General features: G+C 41.7%; 1 protein-coding gene across 2 annotated transcripts in view; it reads left to right on the top strand.

Moving 5' to 3' along the window:
- Positions 1 to 1622: 1622 nt before the first annotated feature.
- The window catches only part of POU2F1 (POU class 2 homeobox 1), a 233826-nt gene continuing 219230 nt past the window's right edge, over positions 1623 to 16218 (top strand). For both annotated transcript variants that reach the window (XM_072648743.1, XM_072648741.1), the window contains exon 1: positions 1623 to 1720. In XM_072648743.1, coding sequence (XP_072504844.1) covers positions 1660 to 1720 — 61 coding nt within the window. In that variant the 5' untranslated portion in view covers positions 1623 to 1659. The remainder of the gene's footprint in view (positions 1721 to 16218) is intronic.

Genomic DNA, 16218 nt, shown 5'->3' with positions numbered 1-16218 from the left:
CCCTTCAGATGTCTTTGCTGTCATGCGCTGGTGCACTCGGTCCATCCATCCAACCTGGAGGCTTCAACATGACTTCACAGAACCACAGATCTGGGCTCGGAAATCCGCTGTGGCCCCTCTGGCTTAAAGGAAAAGGCGTGGAAGTGAAGGGCCTGGCAGCGCGAGGCCGGGCCCACGGCCGCCCCTCACCGGCCTGTCCTCACACTACCAGACGTCCCTTCTCCCAGGACCTCGCCCCCGCACACCAGGCCCGATTCGCTCCTCCTTCTCCCGCATCGGAGTTTCGGGGAGATTCAGAGGCAGCGCAGGGGGAAAGGGACTCTTTTGTGTGCCATAAAACATATGCATTTTTTACTCTCACCAAAACCAAACACTACGCCAGACCCCCAGGAGTGTCCGCAGGATTTGGCTCAGGCTAAAATGACTAAGTTTTGGGGGTCCAGCCCAAACGAAGAACAAGTGAAGACAGCTGTCCACACCATGGGAACGCTTTCGCAGAGCCCCGGGGCGCGTGGCGGCGCTCGGAGGTCTGCGGGCTAGGGGTAGGGGTAGGGACGCCCCGATTAGGCTCCCCCGGCGCTTGGGGCGCCACCTCTCCGAGCCGCGCGCCGTCCCCAGGGTGCCTCGGCTCCGCGGACGCTCAGGGAAGAGCAAGGCCGGGCGGGGCGCTGACAGGAGCGGACGGGGCAGGCAGGCCGTTTAGTAAGCGCCGACTGTATGCGGGCTGCGGACGCAGGGAGTCCTGCAGAGCACGCTCTCCGAGCGCTCCGGGGCTGGCTGGGTCGGAGGAGGGTTTGGGGGCGGGGATTAAGTACGGAATTCAAATTTAAAGCGGGATGGGGCGCCACAGGTGCGGAGGAGCCCGGGGCCCGCGCGCCGCCGCGGTGACGAGCGCGCCGCCAGCACGTCGGGTAACCTGCGCGCGGGCGCACTCCCGCGGCCTCGGAGCCTGGGAGGGAAGGCTCGGCCGCCATTGGTCCGCGGGCGGCCGGCAGTCCGGGCACTCTTGCACTTCGGTGCAGGGTCGCCAACGAGGTGACGCTGTGGCTCCGTTCCGCTCATGGGAGGGAGAAAATGGCCTGTGAGTCCCTCGCTCCGCACGCCATTCCCTCGTGTTTGTCCACAAACTTCCCTGCCAGAGCTGGGACGGGCAACGGAACTCGTGCCCTGCTCACGCCAACTGCGCAAACGCAAATGTTTTCGGAGTCGCTTGGGTGAAGGGGGCGGGGTGAGGGGGACAGAGTGAAAGAAAAGCAGCCGAACACGAAAAGCCTATCCAAGTCGGAGGCGACAGGGGACAGACTGCGCATGTGTGTGCCCGAATCCCTCTAGGTTCCCGAGGAGAAAGTGACGCAGAGACCCAGAAAGTGAAGGGGGGGGGAGGGAAGCGAGAGGACATGTGAAGAAGCGCGAGGTGGAGAGACGCAGGCGCGGAGTCGTGAGGGTGTGTGCGTAGAGGGGGAGGGGCGGGGCGAGCATCAGCCTCGCGCGCCCCCTGGCGCGCGCCTGGTGTGAGGAGAGAGCTGGGCGGGGAGGGGGGAGGAGGCCGGGAGGAGGAGGAGAAAGCAGAGGGAGGAGGCATGGAGGGCGGGAGGGGGGAGGGGAGCAGGGAGCGAGGGAGGGTTTATCGACCGGCCGATTTTGGTTAAAATATTCAAAATGGCGGACGGAGGAGCAGCGAGTCAAGATGAGAGTTCAGCCGCGGCGGCAGCAGCAGCAGGTAATCATTACAGCATTTTACATATTCATATTCATACTCAACCCCGGCTCCCGCTGCCCCCCCCTGCGACTTAGCATAATTTATTAGTACTCAGGATTATTATAATTAACGGCGGGGAGATGGGGGGCCGGGGAGCCCGTAGCCCCCGCCGGGAGCCGAGCGAAGGGCTAAAGCGGCTCGGTGCGTCCAGGCGGAGGGGAAGACAAGGGGCACGGGGGCAGGCGAGCCACCCGGCTCCTCCGGCCCCCGCTCGTCGGCCCCCCGGCCCTCCCGGCCCGGCTGCCGGGTCCGCGGCGGCGGCGCCGGGGGCCGCGGGTGCGGACAATAAAGACATTTTACATATTCATCAGCGATCGGCCGGGCGGGTGGCGGGAGGCTGCGCCGGCCGGCCTGGGGGGGGCGGGGGGTGTGTCGCCGGGGGAGGGGGCGGGCGAGCACAATGCCGTGGGCTGGGGGAGGAGGCGGCCGCGGAAGGAGCGGGACCCCGGCGGGCCGGACGCCTGGCCGGGAGTGGGGGGGGCCGGGGAGCGGTGCCCGCGGCGGGGGGCGGGGGCGGCCCCCGCGCGTCCTTGCGCCCGCCCGCCCCGCCGCACGTGGGTCTGAGGTTTAAAATCCTTAGGTGGGTCCTTCCCCCCCGCCGACCTAGGCGCTCCCGCGGCCGTGCCGCCGGTGACCCGGGCTTGGGGGGCCCCTCTCGGGGCGGGGAGCTTGTCCGAGGGTCGGTGTGGGCCGGCGGGGGCCCTCGGCGCTGGGGGAGGGGGCGTGGAGCTCTCCGTGCCGGGGTGGGTCTGGCTCACCTGGGTGTGGAAGGTGGAACCAGGAAGAGCCACCTGGGCAGGAGGGATTGGCGCCGTCGCCCCCTCCCCGCTCCCCGCGGCCTCGGGACCTTGCCCGTAGGTGCCGGCCCCCTTGGCACACTTGGAGGGAGGGTACTCCAGAGACTCACTTCCCCGGCCTGGGGGCCCCGGGGGCAGCGCCTGGCGCTGGGGTGCCCGGCCGGCGGCTCCCGGCCCGGTGCCATCCCCGCCTGCCCCGCTCGGGCCGGAGATTGCCCTCCCTGGGCCGGTGCCCCGGGTCCTCGCTGCTCTCTCCCGCTCGGTACCTCTCTCATTTGAATAATGTCTAATTCGGGGAGGTTTATATTATTGAAATGGCCGCCTGGCTTTCCCCGCCTCTCATGTTTAGTAATTCAGACCTTTAATAACAGCCACTCACAGCCCAACGCCGTGTTTATATTTTACATTCGCCCCATGTGCTTTTGTGGTTCGATATGATTCTTTTTTTTTCCTTCTTGGCAATCCGCAGGGCTCCAAGATCAAACCCGGGCTGTGCTGAGAAGAGAAGGGGGAGCTAGGCCTGAGCTCCTGCAGCAGATGCCTAGGCCTCGTCCTCTCTGCCGCTTGATTTATTTACTAATAACCAAAATCACTCCCCCCACCAACTACCCCCCCCAAACACGCACCACGCGGCCCACCCCCTGCGGGCAAGACAAAACCCCCCTGGGGCTCGACCAGCTTCAAAACCGCTCAGCTCCCAGCGAAGCCAGAGGCTGGGGATGTTTTGTTTTCTTTTTAAAAGAGGTTTTCATAGAATCTAAGCAGCGGTTAGACGTTTTAGAGAAATGGCTTTATTTTCTCATTTTTAGTGGGAGTTGGAACACGTAAGATGCTTTCATTCTTTAATAGAGTTTGTTTGGGGGGGACAACGATTTCTATTTAATTAACACTTTCACTCCCTGAAAGATCTTTCTTGTACTTGTAAAAATCAACAAAGTTTTCTAGGAGATAGGAGAAATCCCAAGATTTTTAGACATTTCACGATAGTAATATTGGAACACTTTAAGAATTTCTCAGTACTGTCTTCTTTCACTATAACTTAAAAGGAGAGTAATATCTTGTGCTTTTGAAGGTTTATATTATCAATACTTGAATGTAGAAAATATTTGAAAATAGGAATATTTTCTTTGCTGTTTATGCTATGCCATGTGGGCAAAAATTAGAGGAAAAATACGTATATATGTATATATGTGTGTGTGTGCCTCCTGGGCTACTGGGACTTTACTATTCCTTTCCTCTTCCAAAGTGGTCAGAATTAATTTCATCAAGGTAAACACAGTGGAGTTATTTTTAAAACGATTAACTCATACTCTTTAGAAGTAATAATCACTTGGATTTAGATTCTTCTTGGGCAAATTTTGGTTTTCATTTTATTTTGTGGCTGTAGTGATATGCTAAAATGGTAGAGCTTTTCATTAGTGACCATCCACTTGATATTGAAGGAAAATAGTAGACAGCAGACTTCTTTTAAGAGCCTTGGTTGCTTGTTTTTTGTTTTGTGTTGTTTTTTTTGACGTGTTACAGCAGCATGGAAACAATTTAAGAGATTTTACAGTTCAGCTCCTGGCAGTAATCGTCAAAGTATTTCTCCTTAATTTATAACAATTTAAAATTTCTGAGTCGATTAACTTAAGCAATTCAATTTTCAGATAACCTGTTCATACTTTTTTTTTTTTTCTGTTTTGCTCCTGGTAAAGACAAATCCTGAATGATGCTAAGAAAGGAATAAATGTTTAGCTTTAATGAGAGTGTTCAGGTGAATGAGGGCTTCAAATACTGTCAGGGGGAGGTTGGGTGGACAAAAAGCAGTAATATGATTTAATTCCTTAAGTAGTATATGTTTTTATACTGGCTTCCCAAGATGTGGTCAAGCTGATGATGTCATTGGACAGAGGACAAGGTGCAGTTAATTTGATTTATTGGCCTGAGGTGAAGTGTAGCAGTGAAATCTTCTCATAGGGAAGCCATTTATCTCAGGACAATTTCCTTTATAGCTGCAATTCAACCACTACTGAGACTGTAGATATTTTATCCAAGATGATAAAAATGTATATCACATCTTAGAAACAAAATTTTACTTCAGTGTTAGTAATACGGAAAAGGAGGAATTGTTGAATTTTGGTCTTGTATTGTTGTATGGCAGAGCTGGATTTATTAATCTTGCCTTTCTATGCTATTGTAGAAATTATCAAATAGAAGAATTGTGTAATCATAAAAGTCTCAGATCTGATTCCACCCTCTTGTAAAAGGATTGTTTTAAATAGGTCATTACAACCCTAAGCTAACCAAGTATACTGTTTTGCTTTTAGACCTCTGCTTACACGAACAAAGTGATGCTGAGAATCAGTGCTGTACATGTTGTTATTAAATTGAAAACACTTGTTTAAGATAGGTTAAAATACATGCATCTAATTGAATTCATAGTGAGTGGAGGTTCTCCCCTCAATTCTGGCACAGTCTGGACCCAATTTTCCCCTTATTTGGATTAAAAATTTACAAAATATCTTTCAGTTATTATATAGTGTTACCCCTACTAATCGTCTGAAATATTGGTAACATGTAGCCTTTCTTCTTTAGTTAGCTTAAAGTAATCCTGGTGTCCTGGAGATATGTGACAATTTCTGTACCTGTAAACATGTAAATGTTTACAGTCACATGTAAACATTGCAAAGAGGTGGGGGTTAGGAGGCTGGGAGGCAGAAATTCAGTGGAGTTCAGACTGGCCTTATCTACTTTCTCAGGCGGCTTTGAGGCTACTTACAGCTTTCAAGAAAACTCAGTGCCACTGCTTTCCCACCTGTAGTATCTCATTCTAGTCCTATTTATGAATTTAGATCTTGACTATCACACAGCAAAGAGCTAAATATTTGATTTTTTAAAGGGTTTTAAGGTCAAAACATTTTTTTACTCCTTTCATCAAATTGTTGAAAGAATCTGGAAATTACCATTTTGAAATTCTTCTAAAATTGTCATTGTCAATACATTTAAGGCAGGAATAATAACCTATTTTCCTTTTTTATGCTGTAGTTTATTATTGCATAGCTTGAATTTGCTGACTTTTAATAAGTAAGTGTGATATAAAGAGATCAGTGAGAACAGATCTAAGTGATTGTAGACTTAAGTTATTTGGCAGAGGGGTTTTAGATTCCTTATGCAGCAGGATGCTCAGATAACTTATGTGGATTTATAGTGGCATCAGAAAGTTCAACAGACTACTATGAAAAATGGAAATTTGAATGCTTAATTAGATGACTTTCATAAGACTTTTTTTTCCTTCTGTAAACTGGGGAAATGATCTTACTAAGAAGAGGAGACTTGGAATTTTTTTTCCCTAGCATATGTAACATTGGGCTAGAATTTTGAATTTTAACCCTTTAGAGAGATTTGTGGGTATCTTCTTTGACCAATTTGGACACCTTAGGGTCTGAGATGAAGTGAATTGCCCACAATCGCATAGCTAGGTCAGGGACTGTTGAGATTCCATACCATCCTCTGAGTCCTGCGCAGTCCACCGTACGTCGCTGCCTCTACTAAAACACAGCTACGTCATCTTTGAATTTAGAACCTTTACTTTGGTCTGTAAATAAGTTTAGACAATCAATTTTCTTGTCAGTTACTAGAATTATATTTCCTGCTAGAGTATTTTCTCTGTTTTTAAAGCCTGGTAGCCAGAGAGAAGCAGCCATTTTTGTAAGTATCATTTCTGTTTTTGATGGTCATGTTTTCATGGGTTTCTTCGTATTCCTTTGTGCTTTGAATGCAGCAGGAGAAAGTAGTGATTGCTTTATTTTATTAAATACAAAATTGTTTTTTACTGATCTTTTAAGAAGAAATTAAAAATATATTGATATCAACTTTACTTCTTAATCTTTCCCTCGGGTGCACTAAAATAATTTTATTTTTGAAAATACTATGTTTGACTCCATTAATTTTTATTTATACAGTAGTAACTTTATTTCATTTGAAGAGTTTGTATGAGGATTATAGGTTCAATAAAAATAATGTACCTGTTACTATGGAGCCTTCTATTGTCCTGGGATTCATTTCATCATATTAGAATTAGGGACTGAGTTTTGAAAAACTGAAAAAGAGTATTGAACGGAAGGTGGGCTGCTTTAAAACAAAACAGAGGAAGCATTGCCCCCTTTTGGTCACCTGTGAGATTTAAAAAACAAAACATAAGATACTGCTTTATGTGAAATCCTTTTTTTTTTTTTTTTTTAAATCTTTTTGTAGCATATACAGTAAGCCACTTCTTCCCTTTTTTCAGACCCTTCCTCAACACTTACTGCTTACGGAGGAAGCTTAGTGGAAAGAATTTAAGGCCCATACTTAGGTAGTTCTCTTTAGTGATATATCTGTTAGGCCACGTCTGATACATACTGTATCTTGATGCTATGATAGTACCAAAGTCTCCTAGGGACATATTCTCCTTTTTCCTTAGCTTTATGTGTGTTGTTTGCATAATCTAGTTTAGCCTTAACTTTTTTCTTCACTTGTACCTGATAAATTAATTTCTCAGGGTAGTTCCTAGTACCTTACTAAGAATGGTTATGGTCAATATGAAAAAGCAGTCTACTTCTTTAAAATGAGTCCAGATTTCTTCTAATTATGTATATTTTTTGTCATTTTTTTCTGAAGACCATTGCATAATTTTATAGATTTGCAATACTGTTTAGAAGCACAGTTGTTTTGTTCTGAATTGAAAAATTTCTGATCATGATCCCAACTTGCACATTTTTCATCTGGAATTCAAAGAACAGGCGGTGAATGAATGGTATAGGTAGAATGGAGCCATTGCTTGCTTAAATGATCCTCTTTAATTTATGTGTAGAATTTAGTTGTATAAATTAAATTTCAAATGAAACTCTCTACTAGAATGTATATGGCTCATGAAGTTGTTTGTATTTTCATTTGATAGCTTGGGAGTTTACTGAGCTTGGAAACCCTGGTCTGGGCAGTGATGGCTGCACGTTGCTTCTTTTATTCTCTGCAAGAAAATAATAAAGCTTTTAGTGTTTCGTAAATTTTGTCAACCATAAAAGTAATGAGCAGAATTCTCCAAATTTCCAAGTTTATCAGAATTACCTTTTAAAGAAAATCTAGAAATTCAGACAGAAAAAGAAACATCAATTTAAGACATTTTTAACTATATTTTTTATAGTTGAAGATATGTTCTTATAATTTGAGTGTAGAACCACCTATTTCTCTGCCTCAGATAGATGAAAATTGTTATTTAGATGGCAGACTTAAAATTTGAATTTTCTAATTCACCTGTTTTCATTGTCTCTAAAGGGCTCTCGAGACTTATGTTGGAATGTGAACTGTTGTGTGCAAAGTTGCAAAAGTAAAATGATACTTTTTTTATATATAATCAAAGTTGTTTTTTTTAAATAGTGAACTCTTAGAGGAAAGCAAACAACATATGACTGGAAAATAAGCATTATGACAGGGTTTATATTTAACCAGGAAAAACTTGGCTTCATTTGTGTTGAATTGCACTATTCCTTGAAGGACTGGGTTTTTACTGATTTGTTTTTTGTTTATGGAGTGCTCAAGGGAAAGTATTCTATCAGCATAAGGGTAAAATGGTTCAGTCTCTTGCTTATTAACTTGCTTTTTTTTATTAACACTATAGTTTCTCAATGAAAAAACAATTTCTTCTCTACATCCTATAGAACTTATAATCAAAATTCTGTGTTTTTAGTTCACCTTTGCATCTTTTCAGTATTTAAATTTCGAGTATGTATTGAGTAAATACTGTGTATTGAGTAACTATCAGTCCCTGCAGTGATGTCCAAGAAATAGAAGGTCCATTTCTTGGAGATTTTTTCATTGACAGGTCAAGGCCTGCACACCTATAATATTGAGGGAACATAGTAAAATGTGTTCTTCATTTCATTAGATTAGACTAGGTTGCAATTGAAATAGCTTGGAGTATTGTAGAATTGTATCAAAGGGATCTCACAGATGATACAGTCCGCTGGTTTTCAGATTTTTTTCTTGCTCCTGTCCCAGTATTATTCTTTGTTGTGAGAAATCCTGTCACGGTGAACATGTCAGTTGTCAGCAGTTCAGAGCAGACCCAGAGAAATTCCGGCTGCATATCCAGGCACACCCTTTGAGAACCACTGATAGTTTTTATAAAGGGGTAAACTGAGGCCCTGAGGGATTAAGCAACATGCCAGGGGTTATGTAGATATTAGAAAACAATCTCCTGACTCCCTGGCTGGTACTTTTTTCTCTTGACTACTGCTTGAAGGAGGTGAAACCACGTAGGACAGAAATGGGCATTCCAGGTGAGCACAGAAAAAGTGAGCAAAGTGCTTGTGTTGGGGATAATAATCAAACTCTTCTTATTTGGGTTGGCAAGTAATGGGAGATTGGGGATAAAGGCCTAGTTATGTCAGATCTTAGAGAGTGGTTAATTGCTTGAATGCCAAGTTTTATCCTGTTGGCCATAGGGAAGCCTACTGGAGGCTTTTAAGCAGAGGATTGGTGGTGATGAGGGTGGTATTAAGCATGACTACTTTGGTCAGAGAGGAGGCTTCTACAATAATTTAGACATGAGTTTTTCTTCATTGAGGAAGATCTGAACTATTCATGCGACTCAGTAAATATTTGCTGACTAAATGAGGGTGCTGGTGAGAATGATAGGATGAATATAAGGGAGAGACATTTTTGAGAGAAGAATAAAGGCGAAGTTTTTATTTGCATGAGGCTAGATGGCAAGATTTGGATTGTAAATCTGTAAAAGTGTGACCTTAGGCAATTCATTTAACATCTGACTCAATTCCTTCATGAGAAAATGGGAGATTTGGAGTAGACCTCTAAAATTCTACAATTCTCTGAGTTGTTGATTTATTAGACATAGGGAATGGAAGGTGCAGATAACTCTGGTTTGAACTGGAATTACGCACCATTAGCTTCACTGGAGAACTTGGAAAACGGACTTTTTTGGGTAAGATGCTGGGCTGAGTTGTGGTAATTTGGTTATTCGTCCTCACCTCCATCGTTGCTTAGTATAATCCTAATCCTCTATTCCAATTGGACTAGTCTCCATGCTCTGTTGTTGTTTAGTCATTTTTCAGTTGTGTCCAATTCTTCATTGGATCCTGTTTGGAGTTTTCTTGGCAGAGATAAGAGGAGGGATTTGCCATTCCTTCTCTAGCTCATTTTACAGATGAGGGAACTGAGGCACACAAAGTTAAGTGACTTACCCAGGGTCACACAGCTAGTAAGTGTCTGAGGCTGGTTTTGAGTCAGGAAGAGGATTCTTCCTCATTCTCTAGTCCTGGTCCTCATCCATGGTGCCATCTAGCTGCCCAGCTACTATCAGTTTTCTCTCCCATTTTGAATGCCTTTTTCTCTTTGCCTGTCTAAATCCAACTCAACACCTCTAGCATCTATCCCCTACTTTCCATTCCTTGACCACCACCCTACTTCATTACCTCATTACTTCTCACTTGGACTGGTCCTCCTCATTCCAGTTTCCCTTTTTGCAGTTAGTCTATGAAGCTCCTGAAATAATCTTAGTGAGAGACAGGTCAGAGTCATTGTGCTGAACAAAAACCTTCAGCTTCTAGAAGAAAATAAATACTCCAGCCTGGCATTTAAGGTCTTCTGCAGTCTATCTCTCATTCATCTTTGGCCTTGTTTCACATTCTCCATACTAGCCTGGTATCTTCTCCTTTCAATCTACTTCACTCACTTGGGATTTTTTTTTTTTAATCTTCTCCACCATACTCCCAGCAAACTTCCCTTTGGGAAATCTTATCATCTTGCAAAATCCAGGCAGCCTTATTATTCACACCGCATTAATACCCCATCTGTCCTTAAGGAAGAGAACAGGACTGAGCTCCTCTGACTTCTCATTTCTCACTTGCCTGCGCTCACTTTGGACTTCTTTGGCTTTTCTACCATGCCTCCAAGTTACCTTCTCCCTACTTCATCTTTTTTTTGTGTGTGTTGTCTTTCTTCATTAGATTATAAGCTCTTTGAGGGATGGGACTGGACTATCTTTGTATTTGTATTTCCAGTGCTAAGCATGTAGTAGGCACTTTTAAATGTTCATTGATTGATTGACTAGCCAAACTGGATTACTTATCTGCTCTCTGAACTCAGCATTCCATTTCAGCTCCTCTCTTTATGCTTTGAACATCTGACCCTGTAAGTTGAATGTACTCCTTCCTAACTCTGCTTTGAATTGTCCTGTACCTGGAATTGCTCAGGTGCCCCCTCCTCTGCCAGTCCATCCCCGAAGCCTCTATTGCTCTTCTTCTTTCCCTCCTTAAATTAGCTTGTATTTACTTACCTGTGTATGTAAATATTATTTGTATCCTTCCAGGAGAGTTAACTTCCGTGGAAGTAGGGACTGTTGTTTTTTTTTTCTATTTATTCTTATTGTCTAATAAAATGCCTTAGAGGTGCTTAGTAAATGTTGAATTGACTCTTGAAATTTGACTCAGGACTCATCACCTCCTTGAATAAAGACTTCTGAACTATTATAGCCCAAAGTTAATCCCATTCTTCTCTGATTGAATATATAATGCTTATTCTGAGCCAAAGATAAGAGATATCTATCTATATCTATCTATCTATCTATCCATGTATCTAGTCTCCTTTTTTTTTTTTTTTTTGGTTAGGTCTTGACCTCCCAACTAGGCTGTAAATTCTTTAGAGGCAATCAATTACCATTTATTAAGCACCCCTTACATGGGGGTGGGTGGGAAAAGGACTGGCAGTAAACAGTCAAGGAGCTTCCAGCCTAATGACAGAGACAGTATGCAAACCAGTATACACATAGCAAGTTATATACACAATCACATTAATAGAGAGAAGGCATTGGAATTAAGAAGGATTGGGGAAGTTAGGATTTTATTTGGGAAGTGAAGCCATAGAGGTCAGAAGTTGGGACAGAGGTGTGTGAGAACGTTGTAGGCATAGGAGACCTCTACTACAGAGAATACCTGGAGCCAGGAGAGATGGAGTGGCTTGTTTGGAGAATAGCCAGAAGACCAATGTTACCAGATCAAAGAGTACGCGGAGGGGAGTAAGGTATGAGAAGACTAGAAATGCAGGGGAGGAGACTGTATGATAAAGGGCTTTGAATGTCAAACAGCATTTTATATTTGGTCCTGGAGACAAGAAGAAGCCACTGGGGTCTATTGAATAGGAGAGGTGACATGATCAGACCAATGTTTTAGAAAAATCAATTTAGCGGCTGAATAGAGGATAGATTGGAGTGGGGAGAGACTGGAGGCCGGCAGACCCCACCAGCAGGCTGTTGCCATAGTCCAGGTGTAAAGTGATAAGGGCCTGTAAAGGTGGCAGTATCAAGAGAGAAGATGTGGCAGAGGTAAAATCACAGGCCTTGGCAACAGCTTTGGGGGGGGGGGGTGGAGCGGGGGTGGGAGGAGGGTCAGGGCAGAGTGGTGAGAGAGGAATCCAAAACAAATGCTAGTTTTGAGCCTGAGGAATGGGAGAATGGTGCCATCTTCTTAAGTAATAGGGAAGGGGAGGGGATAATGAGTTCCATTTGGGACACATCTAGTTAAGATGTCTAAAACACAATTGGAGATGTGAGATTTGAGAATCATCAGCGTAGAGAACGGGAGCCATGGACCTGAACTGTGATAAATCTTCAAACACTTGATTTTGAGTCGTGATGCTTTTTTTTCTTAAATGATTAAGAAAAGCTTTAAGGAACTAAACATATGTAAGGTTGGGATTTTAAATAGGACAGATTTTTAAACATTTTCATTATCTTATTCATTGTCTTCAGAACCTTATATGTAATACAGTGTATGTTTGATGGTACCAAATTTTTGTTTTTTGCTTTTTGGAAAATGTAAATGTGTTTTGAATCTTTTGGCATACTACTTATGGTCAAAATGAGGTGAAACTATAGTAAGGAGATTGTTTTTTTGTTAGGAAACTGGCCCTTGAAGGCATTTCCAAAAGTATATTGAGAAACAGCAGCATTACTGGAATAAATAGCTTCCTAAAACGGCTCCTTTGACAAAGAACTCTTGGATGTGTAAATCCTGTCATGCTTAAAAGGACCTGTCTCATTGCTTTATCATTATATTTTGTCTCTCTTTCTCTTTCCTAGCTGGTTTAGATATTCACTTTCCTGAAGAAATAAGTAGACCTCTGGATATCCCTCGTATTATCACCTGTTGGTACCAAAGTTCATTTTCTTAGAGCTGCCTTATTCAGTTTATGGCCTGATTGTCACTTCTGCTTTTCCATTGCTTAACTCCTTGTATTCTTTTTCCTTGTACTTAACATTCCCAGGAGAAGGAAGAAAGGGATGAGAGAACAGAAAAAGAGAAAAAAATTCCATTTCTCCCCCCCCTCCACTTTTTGTAAAAGATGTAATGAAAAGTTGGATTTTTAGATGTTTCAATTAAATGACTAATACAATTTCCTTTTTTATTGTATTTAAATGTTACAGGCTTTTTCTCTTCCTCATAATAGAAAATCAAAACTTGGCATCATATTATCTCACAAAAGCTAATATGCAGCTTGTAAATGCTGATGCTTTGCTTCCTTGGGCATGATATGCAGCAAAGATAAGAAAATGCTTGTTGACTGATTTCTGACACATGAAGACTCGATTTGGGATATTTGTTGTTTTTACTGGTACCTCACCACTTCCCCGTCCCCATATTTGTGAATTATTATAATTGGTTAGTCAAAACTTCATAACTAATTTCTTATGTGCTTCCCCTCACTTTGCTTTTTATGTAGTAGGTGGGTGATATTATTACTTTTAAATTTGTTGTTTGCGGTAGCCAAATATTTATTTTATTTATGTGTTTCCGTAATTTCTGTTGTCTAATACAGAGCTATCAAACACATGGCCCTTCTGCATGCATGTTTGCAGGAGAGGTCTGGAGATCCTATGTCATCTTAGGTAAGATGACTATTCAGTGCTGAGTAATGATAAAAATGGTAAAAAAAAAAAATTTTGGTTGATTTCTTTTTGTTTGGAGGGAAGATAGACTGTAAAAATATTAAACTAGTCTGATATTTAAATGTTAGTCCCACTTTGAAATTGAGCAAAATCTTGTACTATTTAGTCTGTGATTGTGGATTGTATATTTTAACTCTCTAATAAGTATTTCATTTGGAATGTAACTGAACAAGTGCAGTTTATTTCTAGGGGCCATCGTAGTTCTTAATTATCCTTATGTAATGTGCTCTAAACAACTTGTTTCACTAGCGCTGATTAACAGTAACTTGCCAATACTGAAGATTAAGGGCTAGCATCTGGGTTTCTCTCACAACTATATTATTCATTGTATCCTAAATGCGAATTTAATAATACAGAAAGTGTTTATTTTGGTACTATTGAGTATTTTGTTTTTATGATTAAATGGAGAAATAGGGCCATCTCTAATTTTTTATTCTACTACTTGGTATATAGGGAAGTCAGATCAACTACCCAATCATCTGGAAAACTGACATTTGGGTAGTTGGCAGCCTTTTGTATTTCTAATTATATTAGCAATTTTAAAGAATGTGATGTTGATAAGAAAAAAATATCTAGCTATTAATTATTCATTGATGTTGGGATAGATTTTTCTAGTACAAGCTGTTGTGATCTATGAGTACCTGTCCAACACATTTTTTTTACTCATTAAAAGACTTAACAAGGCAGTATTTTGAAAAATTAATATAGGATTGGACTTGTAATAAGGAAAACCTGACTGAATCTTGACTCAGATATGAAATATCTGTGTGACATTGAGTAAGTCACTTAGTGGGGATAATAATAACATCTATTTCTGGGAATCAGGTGAGATAATGTAATGTTCTTTGGGCTACTATGAAGGTAGATAAAAAGGACTTTTTTGTAACTGAGTTGTTGGCATATAAGCTTATTTTTTATCTACTCACTGAAAATATCCTTGGGAATATGACTCCCAAGTAGATGGAATAAGGATGACATTTCATTTTTTTCTTATGTAATTTAATTTGTTCTACTAAGTCTGTATATTTTGAAAGCTTTTGACTCTGTGTGGTTTGGAGGCTGACTATTCTTTATGGTGATATCTACTTCAAACTGTTCTTAAATTTTTAGGGATCAGTGGTATGTCTGGTCAGTTGTGGATAAGTTATGCTTGTAAGGGTGCTTTGGTCCCACTATTTTCTGATTTCTCAAGGATATTTCTAGGTTTATAATTTTAGTACTAGGATTTTGTTATCTGTTAGTTTATAAAGAAGTAGGTTGTGTTATATAATTCTAGCCACCTGATTGTGTCTTTCTAAGTGTTTGATAGATGCCACATTTTTCCATAACATTCAGAAACATTGCAGAATCTGCTTTATTCAGTAAGCTTGGATTCTATAAGAGTAACTTTTCCGTAATATTTGGTAGTAATAGCTTGATCTTTAATTGCTATCAAAAACTTTTATTTACATAAACAAATCTGCATGACTGTCATTTGTTGAAATCTTTTTTAAATCATGTTTGGTAGAGTTCATGTGGATGTTTGATTCCACTCATGAATCTTAGCTGTTTCATACAGTGATCTACAACTTTCTTTCACATTTGACAGGTCCAGTTACTTTATGTATTCCTGTTAACCTTTAACTTTGCTTTGTAAGTTTGTTTTCAGAAGTATTCCTGTACATGTTTAACTTGCTTATGATGAGCTCTGAGAACACATTTTAATCTCCTTTCTCTGTTTTAATGAGGAAATATCTTTTTGGATGTGATAAGCCATGTGTTTTAACATTGTACAGGGTTTTGTTTGAATACAGTTAGATCCATTGCTATCTCTTTTAGCATACCTGAAACAATACATTAAGATTGGCAGTTGCACAAATGTTAAATATGTTCTCCCCATCACATTTGACTTTAGTCTCTTACTGCCCAAGTTTCCTCCTTGACTTGATCAATCTCTACTGTTTAGAGAAGACCAAGGTACTAAGGTGTTTTTAAATTACGTTTATTGATTCACTTTGACCTCAGGCTTTAAGGCCACAAGCCTTCAGTTTCTATTCTTCCTTAGAACATATTAAGAACTTTACATTTGAGTTCAGATGACATTTTTATATGACCAAACAGGTTTTCATATGATGAGGTAAACTATTTAATGTGCTTTTTAGTTGAAACATATAATTTGTCATCATCCTTATGCATCAAGTGATTAATACAGTGTTTCGGTATGGCTGCCTCTTTGATTTGAAAGCCACGCTTGGCTGTTTTACTCAGGAGTGATAATAGATTTAAGGGTAGGGAGAAGAATAATAGCCAGCTTAAATGTGGAAGCTGGTATGTTTTATATCAGTTGTTGGTGCTGTTTTGTTCATAGTTTGTTTTAGATAGAAAATGGTTTTCCCCATGGACATTAAGTATTCTAGCATTTTCTTTATGATTAGATCTGTTTTCTTTATCTGTAGAACCTTGACTAAGCCCTGAGTGTGGGATTGAGTTAGAAGTTTTGCAGTAATTACTCAAAGCAGTGTAAATGTTATGATACCTTTAGATGACTTGTTCAGTAATCACTGAATCAGTACTGAGTCACTCTTGGTTTTTTGGCCTGTGTGTTATTTTCTTATAACTGCTTGTAAATTTTGAGCTATACAAGATGTAAATGCTGCATATAAAGTGCATAAATTCATGACTTTGCTATGTTTGGGAGGGTT

This window comes from Notamacropus eugenii, chromosome 2 (assembly GCF_028372415.1).
Source record: "Notamacropus eugenii isolate mMacEug1 chromosome 2, mMacEug1.pri_v2, whole genome shotgun sequence".
Classification (NCBI taxonomy): domain Eukaryota; kingdom Metazoa; phylum Chordata; class Mammalia; order Diprotodontia; family Macropodidae; genus Notamacropus; species Notamacropus eugenii.
This window is presented reverse-complemented; position numbering and strand designations above follow the sequence as displayed.